Source organism: Cherax quadricarinatus, chromosome 68 (genome assembly GCF_038502225.1).
Source record: "Cherax quadricarinatus isolate ZL_2023a chromosome 68, ASM3850222v1, whole genome shotgun sequence".
Classification (NCBI taxonomy): domain Eukaryota; kingdom Metazoa; phylum Arthropoda; class Malacostraca; order Decapoda; family Parastacidae; genus Cherax; species Cherax quadricarinatus.
This window is the reverse complement of record NC_091359.1, coordinates 10,487,107-10,512,115: the sequence shown is the minus strand read 5'-3', so window position 1 is coordinate 10,512,115 and position 25,009 is coordinate 10,487,107. Positions and strand designations below refer to the sequence as shown.

Genomic DNA, 25,009 nt, shown 5'->3' with positions numbered 1-25,009 from the left:
GTGCTAAAGTTGCACAGAATGACAGAAGCTAGTTAGGGAACTCCTTGTTCAATTACCTGACTTAAAACAAGATCAACCAAGGTGCAAGTGGTACGGCCCCTCAAGGGAGGTTCCCTAACGCTGGTGATGGGCTCTTGATTGAGGGAATTGGATCTGTGCTCCAATTCCCTGCACTGAGCCTGAATACCTGCCATCCCTCCCCCACAGGAGGCGCTGTATAATCCCACTGGGTTTAGTGCTCTCCATGATTATAATAATAATCATGTGGTACGGGAGCGGGGTGCCTCTTATTATAGTGACGAGAACCCTTGATCTGAGGAAATAGTTCCGCTCATCTTTATATAGATCAAACCTGATTACCTCCTATGTCCCAAGTCGCTGCATGATCACCATGGGCTCATAGCTACCCCTATGGATACAATACTAATAATAATACATACTCCGGAGGGAGATAACACGGAACATACCGTGAGGTCCTGAATACCTGGAGAGGGTTTGGGGGGTCAACACCCCCGCGGCTCGGTCTGAGACCAGGCCTTGTGGTGGATCAGGGTCTGATCATCCAGGCTGTTACTGCTGGTCGCACGCAAACTGACGTACGAACCACAGCCCAGCTGGTCAGGTACTGACTTTAGGTGCCTGTCCGGTGCCATTTTGAAGACAGCCAGGGGTCTATTGTTAATCTTCCTTATGTATGGTGAGAGGCAGTTGAACAGTCTTGGGCCCCTGTGTCAGTGTACTCGTGGCGCCCCTGCTTTTCATTGGGGGAATGCTGCATCTCCTGCCGTGTCTTTTGCTTTCATAGGGAGTGATTTTCGTGTGCAAGTTTCGTATTAATTCCTCTAGGATTTTCCAAGTGTATATTATCATGTATCTCTCTCGCCTGCGTTCCAGGGAATACAAATCAAGGGCCTTCAACCGTTCCCAGTAATTTAGGTGCCTTATCGTAGTGTGTGCCGTGAAAGTTCTTTGTACATTCTCCAGGTCAAACCTGATTACATCTAATTCCCAAAGTGCTACATGATCGCTATAGTTTTACTATTTTCGCTAAATGTAGTAATAATAATAATAATAATAATAATAATAATAATAATAATAATAATAATAATAGTCACAGAAGAGAAGTATGGTAATACTTGACCTCACTTGTCTGACTTTTTCGGATTATCCTAGGTATTTACACATGTTTATGTACGATGTGTAACTATTTATATGTACCTGTACCTAAATGAACTTACTAGTAGTAAAAGTAATGGTAGTAGTAGTAATAGTAGCAGTAGTAGTAATAGAAGTAATACAATCCTCGATGACGCACCAATTTTTTGAGTTATCTTGGGTATTTAACCCTCAGGGTTGAAAATTCAAACAAATCTTATCTCATCTTAACATTGACGTATTTTGACGTATCCTACAGGATTTGCATGAAGGTGTCTCTGACAGCCTGGATGTTTGGACACTCATAAGATATATATACGAGGGTATACAATACAGACAAGTCGATAAGACACTTGTGAAACATGTATATCATCACATTCACATCATAAGTGTCCAAATATCCAGTCTTTCAGAGACACCTACTTACTTACATGATTCATTCATTACCTTTGTAACTTGTGAGTTCATTATCTTTGTACCTTGTTCAGCCATCATAACCTTGGGGTCCAGTCCAGTCCCTGGACCCATTATGTACCTCTGTAATCTTTTGACTACCGCCCACATGATGGGTATGTGGTGCATAATAAAGATATTAAACTAACTAACTTTCAGAGACACCGCCAAGGAAATCCTGTAGGATATAGCAAAACACTTCATTATAAATGATGAGATATCTGAAATCTTGAGACTGTATCCTCTTACTTATCACACAATGGAAATAAGTCACTATCTGACTTCTTTTGGGTTATCTTAGGTAATTTATACTTAAATGTCCTTTTGTGTACCTAAATCAACTCACTGATGTCAGCTAGGCATGTATACCTTGTACATGTAGAAATAAAGATATATTATTACTAGTCCCAATGTATTTCCCCAACGGAAATAAGTCACTGACTTTTTTGGGTTATCTTAGGTTCTCTACACATTTTGGAGATTTTAATGCCAGACATAAGAATATTGATGGATCTATAACAAACACCAATGGAACTAAACTAGTGAAATTGCTAAATGAGCATGATAATGTTCGAATTGTGGGTACTACTGAGCCTACTCACATATATGGTGGCATACTAGATCTGTGTCTTGGATTTAATACATCATATACGATGCATGACTCTGTCCTAGTTGATGATCTTCTATCTGATCACTTCCCAAGACTAACAACTGTCAATCTTGATCACATCTCCAGCAATCAAGGAGCTAAATACAGAAGGAGGAAACTTATTCTCAAACCAGAACACAGAGACAACTTCATTAACCAATTACGAGCCCATTGGCACACAAAAATTTAATGATTTAATTACCACTATTGAGAGTGTTCTCACAGATCAAGTGGGCAGGAATAGGAAACAAAGACCCTCCACTATAAATAACAATAAAAACCAATGTAAATACTATAATGATCCACAGCTACGCAATCTAACACATGCAGCTAGGAGGATTGGTAAAGCATACCGTGAATGTAGAACCCCAGACCTGCTCAGAATGTTCCAAGCTGCACTAACAAATGCAAGGAATAGAAAGCAAGAACTTAGGCAACAGGAATGGGAACAGTTTGTTAGTGGTTTAAATAGGTCCACCCCTTTAAGTTTGGCTTGGAAAGGTATAAATAAAATAACCAGGAAAAAGACTGGCAATGTTGCTAATCCCTTTCCTCTTGAAAAAGCAAATGACCTCATAAATGACTTGTCCAAAACATCCAGGCATGAAAACCTTCCATCTCATATTAGAAAAAATTTAGAGAGTACTTCTGAAGAAATGTTGAAACTGATTAATTTTATGAGCCAAAATATTGATGAGAGTGATTGCCTCTTTACCGAGTATGAATTAGATAATGCATTAACTAAAGGTCGATCAACTGCTCCTGGAGAGGATGGTATAACCTATGATATTCTCAGAACTCTAAGGCACGTGCCTGATAACCCTTTGTTGGCACTGTATAATCTGTTACATTGAGGGCGTTCTTCCTACTTCCTGGACCAATAGTCTCATTGTGCCTATCCCTAAGCCCCAACAGCCTGATACATTTAGGCCGATCTCCTTAACTAGTTGTCTTTGTAAAACTTTTGAAAGAATGATACTTAACAGACTGTACTACAGAATCAGACACCAACTTTCCCCCTACCTCTATGGGTTCATGAAAGGTAAAAGTGTGCAGAACTGTATTTCCACCTTTCTCACTGCACACACCTCTACTAGTTTTACCACTTTTCTTGATCTAAAATCTGCATTTGATATTGCGAACAGAACCGTTATACTACATGAACTAGCCAAAATCAATATTGGTGGTAGCTTACTCTGCTGGATAATAGGATACCTGTCAAATAGAGTATCCTCTGTCCTTTACCAAGGCTTCAGAAGTGATTCTAAAGAAATGTCTTTAGGTACACCGCAGGGAGGAGTTCTTAGTCCCATGATATTTAATATTCTGATTAATGCTCTCCTAAATGCTCTACCTGCCTCACCTAAACATATAGCTATAAGTTATGCTGATGATATCATGATCCATACAACAGGGCATAAGAAGATGAATACCATTCTTAATGAAGTTCAAGCAATTTGTAATCGACTAGGCCTCATAATATCTTCCTCTAAAACAAAGATATTAACAAGAAAACGACATCTCCCACCCATCTATTTGCAGGGTGAAATCATTAGCTACGTTAAAACTTACAGATATCTTGGTGTAGATGTACCCTTTAACAAATCCACTATACCACAACTAAACAAGAAATGCAAAGCTAGGCTAAATGCTCTCAAAGCTGTTGCTGGCTACAACCCCAACTATGGTGCTAATGTGAGAATGAACATCAAAATGGTATACAATACCGACAGGTTGGTAGGTAAGACACATAGGCAACAGTTAGGCAACTTTATTCCGAAACGTTTCGCCTACACAGTAGGCTTCTTCAGTCGAATACAGAGAATGTAACCACTGAAAGGTCAGGTCCCTCTCAGATCCAACAATTCTCACTTGATACAGAAAACACCTTGGACAAACTTTTCAAGAGAGAATTGTTGGATCTGAGAGGGACCTGACCTGTCAGTGGTTACATTCTCACTACTACTACTACTCTGCACCTCTCCTTCCGACAGTATTTAAGTCTCCGCACTGTCGCTTGATCTTCAGATAGTTCCTGACTATGGAACTGAACTTCTCCAGGCCGAGGGACTGACAACCTCAAATTCTACGACTTTAAGGGTGATGGACTGATTACATCGTCTTCTCTACTGTTCCTGCCTACTTTCTGTATTCGACTGAAGAAGCCTACTGTGTAGGCGAAACGTTTCGGAATAAAGTTGCCTAACTGTTGCCTATGTGTCTTACCTAATGTGAGAATCGTGAGAATGATGTACATAGCCTATGTTAGGTCCTTAATTGATTATGCTGCTCCCATGTTGACATTAGCTAGAGAAAGTTCTCTCCGACCCTTGGAGTTAATGCAAAATGAAGCTCTCAGGATTATTCTTGGCTGTCCCAGATCTACCAAAGTTCTTAACATGAGGAAGGAGCTTGGTATTTCTAGTATCAGTGATAGGATTATTGAGATTAACACTGTACTCGGTATTAGAATGTTGAGAAACTAACCAGACACTGTCACAATGAATCTTACCAAGTGTCTAGAGGTAAATACACACAGATCTAAATGGATTGTGAAAACGTGCAATTACATCAAGTTTCATAACCTGCATGAACTGTATCACCGTGGAAGATATGTTCATTTAATATCACATACCTGCAAGTCCCTCCCAAGAAGCTCATTGCTAGTAATCCCTTCCTTAAATCTCTTGTTAGAGCAACTGCTCAAGAAGAAATTTCTCACCTAGCTGGTAGTAATAAGTTATCACAAGTTATATACACTGATGGATCTAAACAGGAGTCTTCTGGCAGGGCTGCATCTGCTCTTGTTGCCACCTCCCTTGTTAAAAACGAAAATAAATTTGTTGAGTTAGGCATAAGAATTAACAACTGGGCGTCTACACTGCAAACTGAATTGTTCGCAATCCTAATGCCGCTAAAGCTAACCTATGACACTGAGCTTGACTCCATCATCATTACTGATTCTATGTCATCATTGAAGGCTCTTGACTCATATAATGACTCCAACAACATGCTCATTGGAGAAGCCAGGTATAGATACTCAAAAATTAGGAACAAAGGAATTAATGTACAATTGCTATGGATCCCATCAAACATTGGATTACTCCTTCATGATAAAGTTGATATGTTAGCCAAGAAGAGTACCCAGAAGGAGAATGTAGAATATAACTTTGGTATAACTGTGTCTAGCATTAGGAATAATATTAGGAGAGAAGTAAATAATGAAAATGATAGTTATAGGAATGCAGTTAGAAGCCTGAGTAGATCTATAACCCACTATGATAATATGAACGTAGATAAGTATGTTTATGGAGCAACTTGCAATGTGAACAGACTGACTGATGTTGTAGTGGCCAGGCTTAGGCTTGGTTACAAGTACTTCTGGCAGTTTGGGAGACACACAGATGATGATCAAACTAAATGTAAATTATGTGATCAGGCATATGGTCACTCTCTTGAACACTATGTGCTTAATTGTCCACTTATTGAGGAATACAGAGACAGACAGTATAATAACCTATGTGACATGTCAAGGTATCTTATTAATGAAAATAAGATACCAAATATACTAAGCAAATTTCCTAAATTTGCATATAACAGATAGGTGAACTGTGGGTATGTAGATATAAATCCATATGTATTCCTGTTAACCCTTTAGGGCCTAGTTCCTAGGCCTTTTGTGTATCCATATGCTCTCGCGCTACCGTCCACAGGATGGATATGGGTGGATATGGGGTGCACAATAAACTAGCCACTTCGGTGGCAAAATCTAATCTAAATCTAAATCTACACATATGCTGCTATGTATGATAATCTATGTAACTGTATTTGTATATACCTGAATAAACTTACTGACTGACTTATAATTCCCGGCACATTAAGACATTATTATTACTATAATCAAAAAGAAGCGCTAAACCACAAGGGCTATACAGCGCTGGCACATTAAGACAACGTAGTATTTTTTTTCCCTGATTCCGGTAAAGTTTAAGTCGCCCTTCACAACCTCAACCCTGACAACCTCAACAACAACAAAATATACCCGAGATGGCACCAATATATTTCTTTTTCCGTCATCTGAACAAGTTCCTGTAACTATAATATCATAGGTGGTGCAGTGATCACATGAACACATATGTGTCTTAGGCTCACAAGTTGCAAGAGGTATGTGCAAGACAAAATGTTGCCGAGTGAAAACTCCAACTGATTAAGTTTCTGCCTAAAATTCCCCTCAAGGAAGGTTCCTTGATGTTGGTGAGGGGCTCTTGATTTAGGGAATTGGATCTGTGCTCCAGTTCCCCGAATTAAGCCTGAATGTCTTCCACATCCCCCCCCCCCAGGCGCTGTATAATCCTCCGGGTTTAGCGCTTCCCCCTTGATTATAATAATAATAATCTGCCTAAAATTATATGTGATAATAATTTAAATTAAATATATATATATATATATATATATATATATATATATATATATATATATATATATATATATATATATATATATATATATATATATATATATATATATATACATACACTTGCATGTTAAAAGTGCCGGATATAGACAAAATTGTGATGATTGATGACTTAACCAAGGATAACTAAAAAAAATGCCTTGTGTAGATATGTTAACATTGATGACAATTTTTTACATTAAAACGAATAAATATATTATCAATAACTAATAATATGCACAGTCAAGCAGTTAAAGAAACTAATGTTTTAAGGTTCGTGTGACCTCGACATAACTTACAATGGAAATCTGTATTACTCTTATTTTTAATATTCTTACATGTTGCATGTAAATAAGATAACCTTCTTTTGGATTTTTAACCCAGAGGGTTAACCACCCAGTATAACCCAAGAAAGTCGTGTGTCATCGAGGACCTCCTGTCTCATTTCCATTGTGGTCCTTCAGTCTTGTCCCCCAGGATGCAACCCACAACAGTCGACTAACACCCAGGTACCTATATACTGCTAGGTGAACAGTAACAGCAGGTGTAAGGAAACATGACCTGCATTTCACCTGTGCTGGGGAACAAACTCCAGTTCCTCAGTTGTGAACTGAGGATGCTACCAAGCCTCAAGCACTCGCCAATCCCAGAATGCTGTACATATGAAAATATTTTGAAAATATAAATTTTGATTTGATTTTGATCTAGTCAAACTGTTAGTAATAAAAGCATCTTATTATTATGATAGTGGTTTTTGGGAACAAATGCACCTAGGTTGGTGGAGTTAGGTTAGGTTGTGTCAGTTACTCAGTATATACCTAAAAAGTAGAAAATTTGCTGGTTTGTAGTTTATATCGTTAGCCAAAACTTCACACACATTCTCAGTACATTAGGGTATGTTAAAACATTTATGATGTTTATTGGGATGCACATAGTAATATTGTAGCATTTACCTGGATGAACTCATGGAATGTAGGTAAAACTATAAACAGATCTTTAAATATTGAACTCAAGTAATGTCACTGGCTAGTTGAATAGACAAAAAAATTATGTAGCCATGTTAGACAATATTTATTTATTTGAGCATAGAAGTTACAAATATTCTTTGGAGGCTGCTGTGCCCCAGGCACAGTCTTTAGTCATGTGATGCTATGAATGCTATTTTATATCATGTTAGAGATTATAGCTATCCCATAAGCCAAAAGTATTCTAGCCTTCACAGACTTCATCTTGTTGAATTAACCCTCATATGCACCATTCTTAACATTTATTTTATCCCTTTTTTATTTCTGTTAATGCCTGCCTTTCTCATTGCATTGTCAAATGCTCTAATCTTTAGCATACACACATGACTGACCTGACCTTTAGTTTCTCCTCACCTCATCACCTGACCTTTTTTTTTTCTCTCTCCTCTCTCATATGCAAAGTGATAATGGTCCAGGATGAACCAAAACATCGTCTAAAGTATCCTTTCCAAATTATGGGTTATTTATGACCATCTGAGACCAGGCCATTAGGACAATAATCTCCAGTAATGCTAACAGATGACGTATTTAACTTGGTTGATTGTATTGCTTTATCAAGTACACACTAAATCGTACTATCTTGGCAATAAAAAAATTTATTTTCATAATACAGTAGATTATTGCAAGATTTAATTTTCATATGGAGATTTAAACCCATTACTATATTTGTATTAAAGTGAATATTTGGATTTATACAGTTTCATAATGCAAAACCTTTTCATGTAAACCAAGAATTTCCACTTCCTAATTCCTGGGAAACAATTTTTTTTGTAAGACTAGGAAGCTGCTTGAACCATGCCAGTATAGCAAGTATAACTTCACTTCACTTTTATGAAAGTCTTTTGTGCCAGTTCCACATGTCATGTGAAGAATTTACTCGTATGCTCTTTTTATATAGTTTTATAGTACAATAAAATCAATATAATTTTGTAATATTTCTTTACTACACAAGATGACAGTCACATGAGTGTGTATTTGTAGCTATTTATACATCTTTTAATATCTATCAATTAATGATAGCAATAGAAATCAATTTTTAACATTTCACATGTCAGAAATTAAGTCCAAAACTCTTTTCACATGCACTTTAAACTTTTATAAAATTCCGAATACATTTACAGCATATTAGGAATATTCAGTTACATTTGTAAAATTAATATAAACTAATTTTGCTCTTTTCAGATGGAAGAGCCAGGGAGTTCAAGATGGGCTCTGGTTATCCGTGATGATGGAGAGGCCAGTGTGGTCCCACTCTCTGATGTGCCTGTTATACATGAGGAAGGAGCTGGAATAGTTGACAAGACTCCTACAGTTATTGTTTTACAGACACAGGAACAGGTAATGTTTTAGTATTGTTTCATGAAATTGCAATGACATGTTTGCAAACAAATCACGGAACAGGTGTAACTCAAACACATGGCCTGTGAGTCCTCAGACTCACAGGCCAGTGTGGCTTGCAAGTTTTAGGAATCGCTTGCCATGGGTTTGATCTCCATCCATTCCGTGATTAATGCTGTATTAGCAAGTGAATTACCATATTTTCTGTTGATCTTAGGATTTTTGTTTCATCTTTTAACCCTTTGACTGTTTCAGGCCCCTTTCTGAAACTGTCATTCTATGTCGCTAAATTTTTGAAAAAAAAAAATTATTTTTCTTATGAAATGATAGAGAATCTTTTCCCGATGGTAATGACACCAAAAGTTCGAAATTTGGTCGAAAACTCATGGAATTACGCTCCCGCAAAGTTAGCGGTCTAGGCAACATATGTGTATCGGCGATTTTGCCGAATTTGAGCCCTATTTTCAGCCAATTCCGTTGTTCCAGTTGACCAAACTCATAGCTATTTCTTTAGAACTCCATTTTATCTATCAGCTGAGTACAAGAAACCTCCCATTTACCAATTTGGACTACCCAATATGGTGGTCAGAAATTGGCAATTTGGCCAATTTCACGCAAACTAAAAAAGATGCCAATTCCAAAATAGGGTCCAGAATAAACAAAGTAGACATTCTTGGCACTAAAATAACATATCCTCTGTTCATTAGTCACATCTCTAGGCCCCTCTTATATTATTATTGCTTTCTATTTTGACTTTTTATTCATACAAAAAAATACAAAATTTACTGTTATGCAGACTACTGCATTATTGTAAAAATGGTATAAATAATATCAGTGCACTAGTGAAAGAATATTAGACTCCCCAGTTGACGTGTATTGGACGTGTGGTGTGATTTGTTTACTTCTGAACATTTGTAAAAATCGAACAATTCCGCTACTTTGAGCTCAGTTTCAAGGTCGTTTTCATCGTCAAAGTAATGAAAATCATCTCTATATCTGTAATATGTTTTCCATTTTATCACCTAAGACCATGAAAACGCAAATACATCGATAAATACTATATGAAAATACACCTCAAAGTTGGCGTTTTAATCCAAAAAAAGATCAGTTTTTTTTTCTCATTATGCACTGTGTGCTGCAGGATTTTTTTTGTGGTGCACACTGACCACATAGACCCATTCTCTCACATGTGGGCCTACCAGCTTTATTCCGCTTGATTTGAAGCCGCTAGAATTATTGAGTATATATACATCAGAAACAGTGGCGCGTAAGACGGATTTATACGGCGTAAACAGTCAAAGGGTTAATAATAATAATAATGGGAACAGTCTTTATTTCCACAAAGTACAGTGGACCCCCGGTTAACGATATTTTTTCACTCCATCAGTATGTTCAGGTGCCAGTACTGACCGAATTTATTCCCATAAGGAATATTGTGAAGTAGATTAGTCCATTTCAGACCCCCAAACATACACGTACAAACGCACTTACATAAATACACTTACATAATTGGTCGCATTCGGAGGTAATCGTTATGCGGGGGTCCACTGTACATGTTACAACTGATACAGACCTAATTGACCTTATTGGCATGCTTTATAGAAAGCCCCTGGTTATGCAGGATGCGACCCACAACAGTCAGCTAACACCCAGATACATACTGCTAGGTGGACAGGGAAGGGAGGTATAAAGAAACATGCCCAACATTTCACCTACGCTGGAGATTGATCCCATACCCCTCAGTATGTGAGCAGAGGATGCTACCAGCCAAGCCACAAACACACGTGCATTTGTCCATATGTCCATACTTATTGGACATAAACTAACTTAAGAATGAGTGATTTGGTTTAGAACAGTGCACATTTGATTATATAGAAACAATGTGGCTGTGAAATATAGTCATGGGTGTAAAAGTAGATGCATTGTACAGAATTAAAGTTGATCACTTTTTTTTTGTGGTTCATATTACATTTCCAGAATCAGATATTAAATTTTATTTGTTTAAATAAATGAAAAAATGTAATTTTTTTTTTTAACAAGTCTGCCATCTCCCACCGAGGCAGGGTGACCCAAAAAGAAAGAAAATCCCCAAAAAGAAAATACTTCCATCATCATTCAACACTTTCACCTCACCCATACATAGTTTTACTCATTTTGTAATAAAGAGTTCAGGATACATATATACAACATTAAAATCAATTAATCTTTAATATAATATAAAAATCAATCTTTGGTCTAGAGGTATTTAAAATATATATATATATACATTTTTTTTTTTTTTTTTTTTTTTTTTTTCAACAAGTCGGCCGTCTCCCACCGAGGCAGGGTGACCCAAAAAAGAAAGAAAATCCCCAAAAAGAAAATACTTTCATCATCATTCAACACTTTCACCACACTCGCACATTATCACTGTTTTTGCAGAGGTGCTCAGAATACAACAGTCTAGAAGCATACACATATAAAGATACACAACATATCCCTCCAAACTGCCAATATCCCAAACCCCTCCTTTAAAGTGCAGGCATTGTACTTCCCATTTCCAGGACTCAAGTCCGACTATATGAAAATAACCGGTTTCCCTGAATCCCTTCACTAAATATTACCCTGCTCACACTCCAACAGATCGTCAGGTCCCAAGTACCATTCGTCTCCATTCACTCCTATCTAACACGCTCACGCACGCTTGCTGGAAGTCCAAGCCCCTTACCCACAAAACCTCCTTTACCCCCTCTCTCCAACCCTTTCGAGGACGACCCCTACCCCGCCTTCCTTCCCCTATAGATTTATATGCTTTCCATGTCATTCTACTTTGATCCATTCTCTCTAAATGACCAAACCACCTCAACAACCCCTCCTCTGCCCTCTGACTAATACTTTTATTAACTCCACACCTTCTCCTAATTTCCACACTCCGAATTTTCTGCATAATATTTACACCACACATTGCCCTTAAACAGGACATCTCCACTGCCTCCAACCGTCTCCTCGCTGCTGCATTTACCACCCAAGCTTCACACCCATATAAGAGTGTTGGTACTACTATACTTTCATACATACCCTTCTTTGCCTCCATAGATAACGTTTTTTGACTCCACATATACCTCAACGCACCACTCACCTTTTTTCCCTCATCAATTCTATGATTAACCTCATCCTTCATAAATCCATCCGCCGACACGTCAACTCCCAAGTATCTGAAAACATTCACTTCTTCCATACTCCTCCTCCCCAATTTGATATCCAATTTTTCTTTATCCAAATCATTTGACACCCTCATCACCTTACTCTTTTCTATGTTCACTTTCAACTTTCTACCTTTACACACATTCCCAAACTCATCCACTAACCTTTGCAATTTTTCTTTAGAATCTCCCATAAGCACAGTATCATCAGCAAAAAGTAACTGTGTCAATTCCCATTTTGAATTTGATTCCCCATAATTTAATCCCACCCCTCTCCCAAACACCCTAGCATTTACTTCCTTTACAACCCCATCTATAAATATATTAAACAACCATGGTGACATTACACATCCCTGTCTAAGACCTACTTTTACCGGGAAGTAGTCTCCCTCTCTTCTACACACCCTAACCTGAGCCTCACTATCCTCATAAAAACTCTTTACAGCATTTAATAACTTACCACCTATTCCATATACTTGCAACATCTGCCACATTGCTCCTCTATCCACTCTATCATATGCCTTTTCTAAATCCATAAATGCAATAAAAACTTCCCTATCTTTATCTAAATACTGTTCACATATATGCTTCAATGTAAACACCTGATCTACACATCCCCTACCCACTCTAAAACCTCCTTGCTCATCCGCAATCCTACATTCTGTCTTACCTCTAATTCTTTCAATTATAACCCTACCGTACACTTTTCCTGGTATACTCAGTAAGCTTATTCCTCTATAATTTTTACAGTCTCTTTTGTCCCCTTTCCCTTTATATAAAGGGACTATACATGCTCTCTGCCAATCCCTAGGTACCTTCCCCTCTTTCATACATTTATTAAACAAAAGTACCAACCACTCCAACACTATATCCCCCCCTGCTTTTAACATTTCTGTCATGATCCCATCAGTTCCAGCTGCTTTACCCCCTTTCATTTTACGTAATGCCTCACGTACCTCCCCCACACTTACATTCTGCTCTTCTTCACTCCTAAAAGATGGTATACCTCCCTGACCAGTGCATGAAATTACTGCCTCTGTTTCTTCCTTAACATTTAAAAGTTCCTCAAAATATTCTCGCCATCTACCCAATACCTCCATCTCCCCATCTACTAACTCCCCTACTCTGTTTTTAACTGACAAATCCATATTTTCCCTAGGCTTTCTTAACTTGTTTAACTCACTCCAAAATTTTTTCTTATTTTCATTAAAATTTCTTGACAGTGCCTCTCCCACTCTATCATCTGCTCTCCTTTTGCACTCTCTCACCACTCTCTTTACCTTTCTTTTACTCTCCATATACTCTGCTCTTCTTATAACACTTCTGCTTTGTAAAAACCTCTCATAAGCTACCTTTTTCTCTTTTATCACACCCTTTACTTCATCATTCCACCAATCACTCCTCTTTCCTCCTGCCCCCACCCTCCTATAACCACAAACTTCTGCCCCACATTCTAATACTGCATTTTTAAAACTATTCCAACCCTCTTCAACCCCCCCACTACTCATCTTTGCACTAGCCCACCTTTCTGCCAATAGTCGCTTATATCTCACCCGAACTTCCTCCTCCCTTAGTTTATACACTTTCACCTCCCTCTTACTTGTTGTTGCCACCTTCCTCTTTTCCCATCTACCTCTTACTCTAACTGTAGCTACAACTAAATAATGATCCGATATATCAGTTGCCCCTCTATAAACATGTACATCCTGGAGCCTACCCATCAACCTTTTATCCACCAATACATAATCTAATAAACTACTTTCATTACGTGCTACATCATACCTTGTATATTTATTTATCCTCTTTTTCATAAAATATGTATTACTTATTACCAAATTTCTTTCTACACATAGCTCAATTAAAGGCTCCCCATTTACATTTACCCCTGGCACCCCAAATTTACCTACTACTCCTTCCATAACATTTTTACCCACTTTAGCATTGAAATCCCCAACCACCATTACTCTCACACTTGATTCAAAACTCCCCACGCATTCACTCAACATTTCCCAAAATCTCTCTCTCTCCTCTACACTTCTCTCTTCTCCAGGTGCATACACGCTTATTATAACCCACTTTTCACATCCAATCTTTATTTTACTCCACATAATCCTTGAATTAACACATTTATAGTCCCTCTTTTCCTGCCATAGCTTATCCTTCAACATTATTGCTACTCCTTCTTTAGCTCTAACTCTATTTGAAACCCCTGACCTAATCCCATTTATTCCTCTCCACTGAAACTCTCCCACCCCCTTCAGCTTTGTTTCACTTAAAGCCAGGACATCCAGCTTCTTCTCATTCATAACATCCACAATCATCTCTTTCTTATCATCTGCACAACATCCACGCACATTCAGACTTCCCACTTTGACAATTTTCTTCTTATTCTTTTTAGTAATCTTTACAGGAAAAGGGGTTACTAGCCCATTGTTCCCGGCATTTTAGTTGACTTTTACAACACACATGGCTTACGGAGGAAAGATTCTTATTCCACTTCCCCATGGATATAAAAGGAAAATTAATAAGACCAAGAACTATTAAGATAAAATCAAAGAAAACTCAGATGAGTGTGTATAAATAAATGTGTACATGTATGTGTAGTGTGACCTAAGTGTAAGTAGAAGTAGCAAGACATGCCTGTAATCTTGCATATTTATGAGACAGACAAAAGACATCAGCAATCCTACCATCATGTAAAACAATCACAGGCTTCGTTTTACACTCACTTGGCAGGACGGTAGTACCTCCCTGGGTGGTTGCTGTCTACCAACCTACTACCATAATATATATATATACATGTTACAATAATAAATTATTAGCATCTTAAAATAATAATATATATATATATATGCTAAAATAATAAATTATACGTAACATTTACAATAATAAATTAGTCAACTCTGTCTTACGACACCTTAATGATGCTCCGTGTCTCACATGACACTTATCCGTGGTGTGTTGTGACGCTCCCTCTCAACTGTGTCGCTTGACACCCTTTCTTCCGTGTAATGACGCTCCTGCTCAACCGTGTCCACTAGACACCCTTTTCTCTGTGTCACACGACACTCCTACTCTCCGTGTCACACGACACCCTTTTCTCTGCGTCATACACAATATCTCTACTGTGTCACTCTTGACACCCTTGTCTCTGCGTCGCACACTATCACCCACAGCGTCTTTCTCGAGGCCAGTCACATGATACTATTCAATGTACACTACAACCTGACCTTCTTTAGTGTCACACGACACCCTTTTCTTCTCATTGTTCCACTACGGTCCTGTAGCATATCTCAGTGTTCCACTCCATCATACTTCCTTAAGTGTCACACTACGGTCCTAGCCCAGTTCAGTGTAACACTCCAACCTTTTCTTCATGTAATGTCCCACTAAAACAGCATCAGATGACTCCGGCCCACAGTTGACCAGCGTAGGCGGTGAGTCCGCAGACATCATCGGTAGTCCTGTAAATACTCTCTAAGGCCGGTAGAAGTACACCGTAAGATGGTCTGGTGAGTACCATCTACCGCCTTCAAGACCAGTTGACACACCGCAAGGTGGTCCGATGAATTAAGCAGAACACCATGCTGCAAGCTCACTGAGTGTGGCCGTCAAGTAACTGAGGCCATCAGACTCAGTGAGCTGCGGTGAGCGCTTCCTCTAACGCCAGTAGAATACTCTCTACTGCCAGTAGATGTGTACGATTAAGTGTTCTGGTAACTACTGCGTAGATGCGTACCGTGAGGTGTTCAGGTACTTATTGCTCTAAGGCCAGTAGATGTGTACCGTGAGGTGTTCAGGTACTTACTGCTTCTAAAGCCAGTAGATGTGTACCATTAGGTGTTCAGGTACCTACTGCTTAGATGCGTACCGTGAGGTGTTCAGGTACATACTGTTTAGATGTGTACTGTGAGGTGTTCAGGTACATACTGCTTCTAAAGCCAGTAGATGTATACCGTGAGGTGTTCAGGTACCTACTGCTTAGATGCGTACCGTGAGGTGTTTAGGTACATACTGCTTCTAAAGCCAGTAGATGTGTACCATTAGGTGTTCAGGTACCTACTGCTTAGAAATGTACCGTTAGGTGTTCAGGTACTTAATGTTTCTAAAGCCAGTAGATATGTACCATTAGGTGTTCAGGTACCTACTGCTTAGATGCATACTGTGAGGTGCTCAGGTACTTAATGCTTCTAAAGCCAGTAGATGTGTACCATTAGGTGTTCAGGTACCTACTGCTTAGATGCATACCGTGAGGTGTTCAGGTACATAATGCTCCAAGGCCGGCTCAGCAGTCCCCACATTGGGTTTGATGACGTACCCAGTGGTACTGCCAGCCGGCAGGTTAACTATTTAACCGCTAGTTTGGTAGAGGGCCGCAACAGTATACAGTGGACCCCCGCTTAACGATCACCTCCCAATGCGACCAATTATGTAAGTGTATTTATGTAAGTGCGTTTGTACGTGTATGTTTGGGGGTCTGAAATGGACTAATCTACTTCACAATATTCCTTATGGGAACAAATTCGGTCAGTACTGGCACCTGAACATTCTTCTGGAATGAAAAAATATCGTTAAACGGGGGTCCACTGTATATACATGTATACGTATATGAGACAGTGTCTGAGTGATTGTGTGAGTCTGCTTAGAAATGTAAGAGGATATATAGTCATGATTTGAAAGGTGGTTCATATACAGTGGTCCCTCGTTTTTCGTAATTAATCCGTTCCTGGAGCCGTTACAGTAAACGAAATTTACGATTTACAAATCAATTTTCCCCATAAGAAATAACGTAAATACAATTAATCCATTCCTGACACCCAGAAGTATTAAAATAAAAAAAAATTTGCATGAAATATACATGTAGTACATAAACAATACAATGGGAAATGATGAATGAAACATTAACAGCATAACACTTACCTTTATTGGAGATTCTTCTTAGTGTATGGGAGACTGGAGGAGGAGAGAGAGTGGATTGTTTATAGTTTGGAAGGGGAGTCCCCTTCCATCAACACCTCAGGTACCAATTGCTTTTCTGGGGTTGCTTGTCTTCTCTGTTTCTTAATGCCACTAGGACCACCTTGAGAGTCAGTGAGTCCTGTCTCGCAAAATGACTGTGGAGAGAGCTCTGTTCCTGGCGTCTCTTTAACACTTCCCTAAAATGGCCCAAGACTTTGTCACTGTACATGTTGCCAATATGGCTTGCAACAACCTTGTTAGGGTGATGTTTCTCCATAAAGCTTTCCATCTTACCCCACATAGTAAAAATCTCTTTAATTTCTGAAGAAGGCACCTTCTTCCATCTCTCTTCCTCCTCCTCTTCAGCAAGATTCTGAGCTGCGATGTGTTGCTCTTCCTGCTGAAGCTCTTGCAGCTCCTCAGTGGTGAGCTCTTCGTTGTGGTCTTCCACCAATTCTTCCACATCCTCCAAACTCACATCCAACCCCATGGAACTCCCCAGTGCCACAATTGATTTTACAACAGACATAGGCTCATCAGGGTCAGTCCCAAACCCTTCAAAATCCCTCTTGTCAACACAATCTGGCCACAATTTTCTCCAGGCAGAGTTCAAAGTCCTGGTAGTCACTCCCTCCCAAGCCATACCTATAAGGGTTATGCAATGGAGGATACTGAAGTGTTCTCTCCAAAATTCCCTTAGGGTCAAGTGAGTGTCTGTGGTCACAGTCAAGCACCTGTGAAACATTGCTTTTGTGTAGAGTTTTTTAAAGTTTGCAATGACCTGCTGGTCCATGGGCTGGAGGAGAGGAGTGGTACTCGGGGGCAAGAACTTTACTGTGATAAGAACATAAGAATGGAGGAACACTGCAGAAGGCCTACTGGCCCATACAAGGCAGGTCCTTATCTAAACGACCTCTACCCAAAGCTACCCAAGAATTAACTCCCGTATTGGTGGAATGATGATGTAAAGAGAGTAGTAAGGGAGAAAAAGTTAGCATATGAGAAGTTTTTACAAAGTAGAAGTGATGCAAGGAGGGAAGAGTATATGGAGAAAAAGAGAGAGGTTAAGAGAGTGGTGAAGCAATGTAAAAAGAGAGCAAATGAGAGAGTGGGTGAGATGTTATCAACAAATTTTGTTGAAAATAAGAAAAAGTTTTGGAGTGAGATTAACAAGTTAAGAAAGCCTAGAGAACAAATGGATTTGTCAGTTAAAAATAGGAGAGGAGAGTTATTAAATGGAGAGTTAGAGGTATTGGGAAGATGGAGGGAATATTTTGAGGAATTGTTAAATGTTGATGAAGATAGGGAAGCTGTGATTTCGTGTATAGGGCAAGGAGGAATAACATCTTGTAGGAGTGAGGAAGAGCCAGTTGTGAGTGTGGGGGAAGTTCGTGAGGCAGTAGGTAAAATGAAAGGGGGTAAGGCAGCCGGGATTGATGGGTTAAAGATAGAAATGTTAAAAGCAGGTGGGGATATAGTTTTGGAGTGGTTGGTGCAATTATTTAATAAATGTATGGAAGAGGGTAAGGTACCTAGGGATTGGCAGAGAGCATGCATAGTTCCTTTGTATAAAGGCAAAGGGGATAAAAGAGAGTGCAAAAATTATAGGGGGATAAGTCTGTTGAGTGTACCTGGTAAAGTGTATGGTAGAGTTATAATTGAAAGAATTAAGAGTAAGACGGAGAATAGGATAGCAGATGAACAAGGAGGCTTTAGGAAAGGTAGGGGGTGTGTGGACCAGGTGTTTACAGTGAAACATATAAGTGAACAGTATTTAGATAAGGCTAAAGAGGTCTTTGTGGCATTTATGGATTTGGAAAAGGCGTATGACAGGGTGGATAGGGGGGCAATGTGGCAGATGTTGCAAGTGTATGGTGTAGGAGGTAGGTTACTGAAAGCAGTGAAGAGTTTTTACGAGGACAGTGAGGCTCAAGTTAGAGTATGTAGGAAAGAGGGAAATTTTTTCCCAGTAAAAGTAGGCCTTAGACAAGGATGTGTGATGTCACCGTGGTTGTTTAATATATTTATAGATGGGGTTGTAAGAGAAGTAAATGCGAGGGTCTTGGCAAGAGGCGTGGAGTTAAAAGATAAAGAATCACACACAAAGTGGGAGTTGTCACAGCTGCTCTTTGCTGATGACACTGTGCTCTTGGGTGATTCTGAAGAGAAGCTGCAGAGATTGGTGGATGAATTTGGTAGGGTGTGCAAAAGAAGAAAATTAAAGGTGAATACAGGAAAGAGTAAGGTTATGAGGATAACAAAAAGATTAGGTGATGAAAGATTGAATATCAGATTGGAGGGAGAGAGTATGGAGGAGGTGAACGTATTCAGATATTTGGGAGTGGACGTGTCAGCGGATGGGTCTATGAAAGATGAGGTGAATCATAGAATTGATGAGGGAAAAAGAGTGAGTGGTGCACTTAGGAGTCTGTGGAGACAAAGAACTTTGTCCTTGGAGGCAAAGAGGGGAATGTATGAGAGTATAGTTTTACCAACGCTCTTATATGGGTGTGAAGCGTGGGTGATGAATGTTGCAGCGAGGAGAAGGCTGGAGGCAGTGGAGATGTCATGTCTGAGGGCAATGTGTGGTGTGAATATAATGCAGAGAATTCGTAGTTTGGAAGTTAGGAGGAGGTGCGGGATTACCAAAACTGTTGTCCAGAGGGCTGAGGAAGGGTTGTTGAGGTGGTTCGGACATGTAGAGAGAATGGAGCGAAACAGAATGACTTCAAGAGTGTATCAGTCTGTAGTGGAAGGAAGGCGGGGTAGGGGTCGGCCTAGGAAGGGTTGGAGGGAGGGGGTAAAGGAGGTTTTGTGTGCGAGGGGCTTGGACTTCCAGCAGGCATGCGTGAGCGTGTTTGATAGGAGTGAATGGAGACAAATGGTTTTTAATACTTGACGTGCTGTTGGAGTGTGAGCAAAGTAACATTTATGAAGGGATTCAGGGAAACCGGCAGGCCGGACTTGAGTCCTGGAGATGGGAAGTACAGTGCCTGCACTCTGAAGGAGGGGTGTTAATGTTGCAGTTTAAAAACTGTAGTGTAAAGCACCCTTCTGGCAAGACAGTGATGGAGTGAATGATGGTGAAAGTTTTTCTTTTTCGGGCCACCCTGCCTTGGTGGGAATCGGCCAGTGTGATAATAAAAAAAATCCAGTGACACTAATCAAACCCAGCCCCTCCCACTCATATATTTGTCCAGTCTCTTCTTAAAGCTACCCAAGGTCCTAGCCTCTATCACCCCACTGGAAAGATTGTTCCACGCATCCACAACTCTGTTAGAAAACCAGTACTTACCTATCTCCTTTCTAAATCTAAATTTATCCAACTTAAATCCATTATTTCTGGTTCTTACCCAAACTCCTCAAAAATTAGGTCATCCAAGTTTGGAGGATGAGCAGGTGCATTGTCCATTACTAGCAGGCACTTGAGATCCAATTTCTTTTCCAGGAGATACTCCTTCACACTAGGGCCAAACACTTCATTGAACCACTCGACGAAAATTTCCCTCGTGACCCATGCCTTACTATTAGATTTCCAAAACACACACAATTTACTCTTCATAACATTGTTTTTCCTGAACACTCTGGGATTTTCTGAATGGTACACTAGTAATGGCTTCACTCTGAAATCCCCACTAGCATTAGCACAGAACATTAGTGTCAGCCTGTCTTTCATAGGCTTGTGTCCTGGCATTGCCTTTTCCTCTTGTGTAATGAAGGTCCTCTTCGGCATTTTTTTCCAAAAGAGGCCTGTTTCGTCACAATTGAACACTTGTTCAGGTTTCAATCCTTCAGCCTTTATGTACTCCTGGAATTCATGCACATATTTTTCAGCCGCCTTGTGGTCCGAACTGGCAGCCTCACAATGCCTTACCATACTGTGTATACCAGTACGGTTCTTAAATCTCTCAAACCAGCCTTTGCTGGCCTTAAATTCACTCACATCACCACTGTTTGCAGGCAATTTCTTTATCAAATCTTCATGCAACTGCTTAGCCTTTTCACAAATAATTGAAGTCATAAGAGTAACTCCTGCTAATTGTTTCTCATTTATCCACACCAATAATAACTTCTCAACCTCTTCCAGTACTGGTGATCTCATTTTTGTCAGCATAGTTACTCCCTTTGCAACAACAGCATCCTTGATTTCCTTTTTCTTGGCCACTATGGAACATAAGGTTGTGTAGGGTTTCTTATACATCCTGGACAGTTCGGCCACACTTGTACCACTTTCATATTGTTCAATGATGGTTTTCTTAAATTCAGTCGTATTTCTCACCTTCTTTACCACAGGCTTGGCACTAGGAGTTTTCTTTGGAGCCATGGTAGCTTATTTAGGACTTGCAAGCACAAAAATAAATGGAATATTATGAAATATTTCGCTGGAGCATGTGAGGGGACCTTCGCTCACTGGTAAAAATGCCAGACTGGCTGCCGCCACGGCTCACGCCGTGGGTACGCGTCCCGGACAAACTACGACTCGCGAGTCAACCTATGAAAAGCAAGTCCATATTTATACGAAAATACCCCTATGATTGGCGAATTTTACGATTGCTGAGAACTACGAAAAGCGAGGGACCACTGTATATATATTTAAAATATTATTTTAAAGTATCAGTGGACATATAAATAACAGTTGAGCAATACATTTTCTGCTTTTCTTTGTAAGTTATTTTAATAGTTTTTCTTTTGTGATATTTTTCTTGCCTTTTAGGACGAAGCAACAGGCGGCTGCTGTGTTGGGTCACACGTCACAGAGAATATTTCTGAGGATGCTGATGGTAGGGAGAGATCTAGAACCAGTGCTGAAAGCATCACTGACCTTATCAGCCTATCAGCAGGCCAAGTAGAAGACTCTGTCGATCATCTTGGGGGTGCTGTGATTACCATCGCTGATGCTTCACAACCTCCCTCCCCTATTGGTAATGACAGTTCTTGCTGGTTTAGTAACTTACATATTCTTATTTATGATTATGAAAAAGAAAAATTGTGATGCTCTTTTTAATGTTACTCTAAATTATACCTTGAGCATTAAAATGCTGTATATCTGGAGTTTACCTGGAGAGAGTTCCGGGGGTCAACGCCCCCGCGGCCCGGTCTGTGACCAGGCCTCCTGGTGGATCAGAGCCTGATCAACCAGGCTGTTACTGCTGGCTGTGACTTTGTTTTACTGATTCCAAGATCAAAATAAATAATAATGAAGGATAATAAGATTTAAGAATATAGTGGTTTGACAGCTTTCCAAGATGTCACTGTAAACAGTTTGCAATTTCAATAGGGGCATAGCTTGAACTGTACTGATTTTTTTGTTTAACACATCGGCCTTCTCCCACTGAGGCAGGGTGACCAAAAAAAGAAAAACACTTTTACCATCATTCACACATCATCACTGTCTTTGCAGAGCCACTCAGATACGATAGTTTAGATGTCACTCCAATCAGCCAGTATCCCAAACCCCCTCCTTTAAAGTGCAGGCATTGCACTTCTCACCTCTAGGACTCGAGTCTGGCTAACTGGTTTACCTGAATCCCTTCACAAAGTATTACCCTTCTCACACTCCAACAGCTCGTCAGGTCCTAAAAAACCACATGTCTCCATTCACTCCTATCTAACATGCTCACACATGCCTCCTTCATGTGTACTAAATCTTCTTCTTTCAACAAACCGGCCATATTACACTGAGGCGGGGCGGCCCAAAAAGAAAAACAAAAGTTTCTCTTTTAAAGATTAGTAACTGGTACAGAAGGGGTTACTAGTCCCTTGCTCCCGAATTGTTCCTTATTATTATGATCATAGCAGACCGATCTCATCTCTCTCCACCACAATCACCATTTGTAGCCACATGCTTTTCCCATTAGTCCACTACACAGATGTGTATTTCTCAATATATATACTGTACATCAATAATTGTAAATCTTTTCATATACAGGAGGGTCCCGCTTATACAGCAGGTTAGGTTCTGGGCTATTGCCGTAAAGTGAAAATTGTTGTAAAGTGAAACATAGCCTTTTTTTATTTTCAAATACATATAAAAACCTGATAACATGTTTACACTATCATATACAGTATTAAGTGAACAATAGAGCTAGGCCCTAAAAATGCGTCTTACCTTAAAACATTTTCATCCTTAGCTTATAGTGAATGGTGAATATATTTATTGTAGGAGGTCTGAATAAATGAAGAATGGGTACAGTTGAAAACTGCTGTATTAGCAAAATGTCGTAAAGTGAGGTACTGTAAAGTGGGGCCCTCCTGTATACACAACTTTATTCTTTAGATTGCAAAGTCTTGAAGCTGCTTTGTCACACCTTGTATGCATATGAAAAGAATGGAGGGTACCCATAGTGAACACCCCTTAAAGGAAAAATATAATTAATAAAACAGGAAAGATTATATACAAATACACCTACCATCCGACTTACGACCGAGTTCGGTTCCGAGAAACCGGTCGTAAGTTGAAATGGTCTTAAGTCGAACTTTATTACTGAATATCAACAAAACATTTTTGTAATGACTATTTTATTGTTTTATTTTGGTATTTCATGTTTTACTTTACTTTTTATGTTGTTAGTACTGTATTTTATACTGTAAGGTTTAGGATAAACACTGTGTACAACACAAATAGTTGTTTATTTCCCAGAAATTTGGCATAAAAAACACGGTCGTAAGTCAAGTGGTCGTAAGTCGAGCAGGTCGTAAGTCGGATGGTAGGTGTACAAGGATTATTAGCACTGTATATGATTAAAAGCTTCATTTCCTCTTTGATTTGCCTATCTCTGTTACCCTCCCACTTTTTCAGCTTTCCTACTGGTAATTGTCACTGAATGTAAATTTTTTTATAGCATCAATGAAAATTTTGTGACACAGTATATTTCAAATGCCTCTGCATTTGGTTCTTTTCAGAGTCAAGTACCTTAGAAAACATTGAGATTAGAGTACTTACACATGAAGAAACAGCACATACGACACACACCAGTGAATTAAATGATGGCACAAAATGCTGTAAATCCAAGGAAACAGAGTGCATTGCAAGAGTTAATCCAGTAGTCTCTGTAGCTAATAATAAGACATCACTATCTGGTTCCTGTGGTAATGAAATAAGCAATAAAATTATTACTGTAAGGCATGCTGTGAAGATGGGCATTGAAACCGAAGAAGTAAAAACAGAAGATTTGGAATACAATTTTGTTAATAAGGAAAATATAGAAGAACAAAAGAAAGAGGACTTTTTTACAAGCATTAACAGATGGACCAAAAAACTAGCTTATTCAACAGACTTAGTTGAGGTGAGAGCTTGAGTTTTTAAAGTATCTTATTACATATAATTAATGTAAGTATAGGGTAAACATCCAAAATTATGTTATAGTTAAATATTGTGATGTGGAACGCTAAAAGGAGTCATATGCATTTCTGAAGGCCATTCTTGTGTTTGTCTGCGTAGCATAATCTGCTATTTTTTATAATATTGAGTCCTGGAAATGGGAAGTACAATGCCTGCACTTTAAAGGAGGGGTTTGGGATATTGGCAGTTTGGAGGGATATGTTGTGTATCTTTATATGTTTATGCTTCTAGACTGTTGTATTCTGAGCACCTCTGCAAAAACAGTGATAATGTGCGAGTGTGGTGAAAGTGTTGAATGATGATGAAAGTATTTTCTTTTTGGGGATTTTCTTTCTTTTTTGGGTCACCCTGCCTCGGTGGGAGACGGCCTAATTGTTAAAAAAAAAAAAAAAAAAAAAAAAAATTTAGGTTCATTTCAAGGAGCAGGTTTGATGTAATGCTTTCTTCTGAGTT

At 39.2% G+C, this 25,009-nt stretch overlaps 1 protein-coding gene across 4 annotated transcripts in view; it reads left to right on the top strand.

The window, feature by feature from the left end:
- LOC128697904 (uncharacterized) overlaps positions 1-25,009 on the top strand; it is a 442,628-nt gene that overhangs the window by 383,297 nt on the left and 34,322 nt on the right. For 2 of the 4 annotated variants that reach the window (XM_070099672.1, XM_070099674.1), the window contains exons 2-4: positions 8,918-9,073; positions 21,929-22,136; positions 24,118-24,500. In XM_070099672.1, the coding sequence (XP_069955773.1) occupies positions 8,918-9,073; positions 21,929-22,136; positions 24,118-24,500 (747 nt within the window). Of the gene's footprint in view, positions 1-6,226; positions 6,422-7,094; positions 7,220-8,917; positions 9,074-21,928; positions 22,137-24,117; positions 24,501-25,009 lie in introns of those variants that run through there. The other 2 variants (XM_070099671.1, XM_070099670.1) reach the window with 2 other exon arrangements.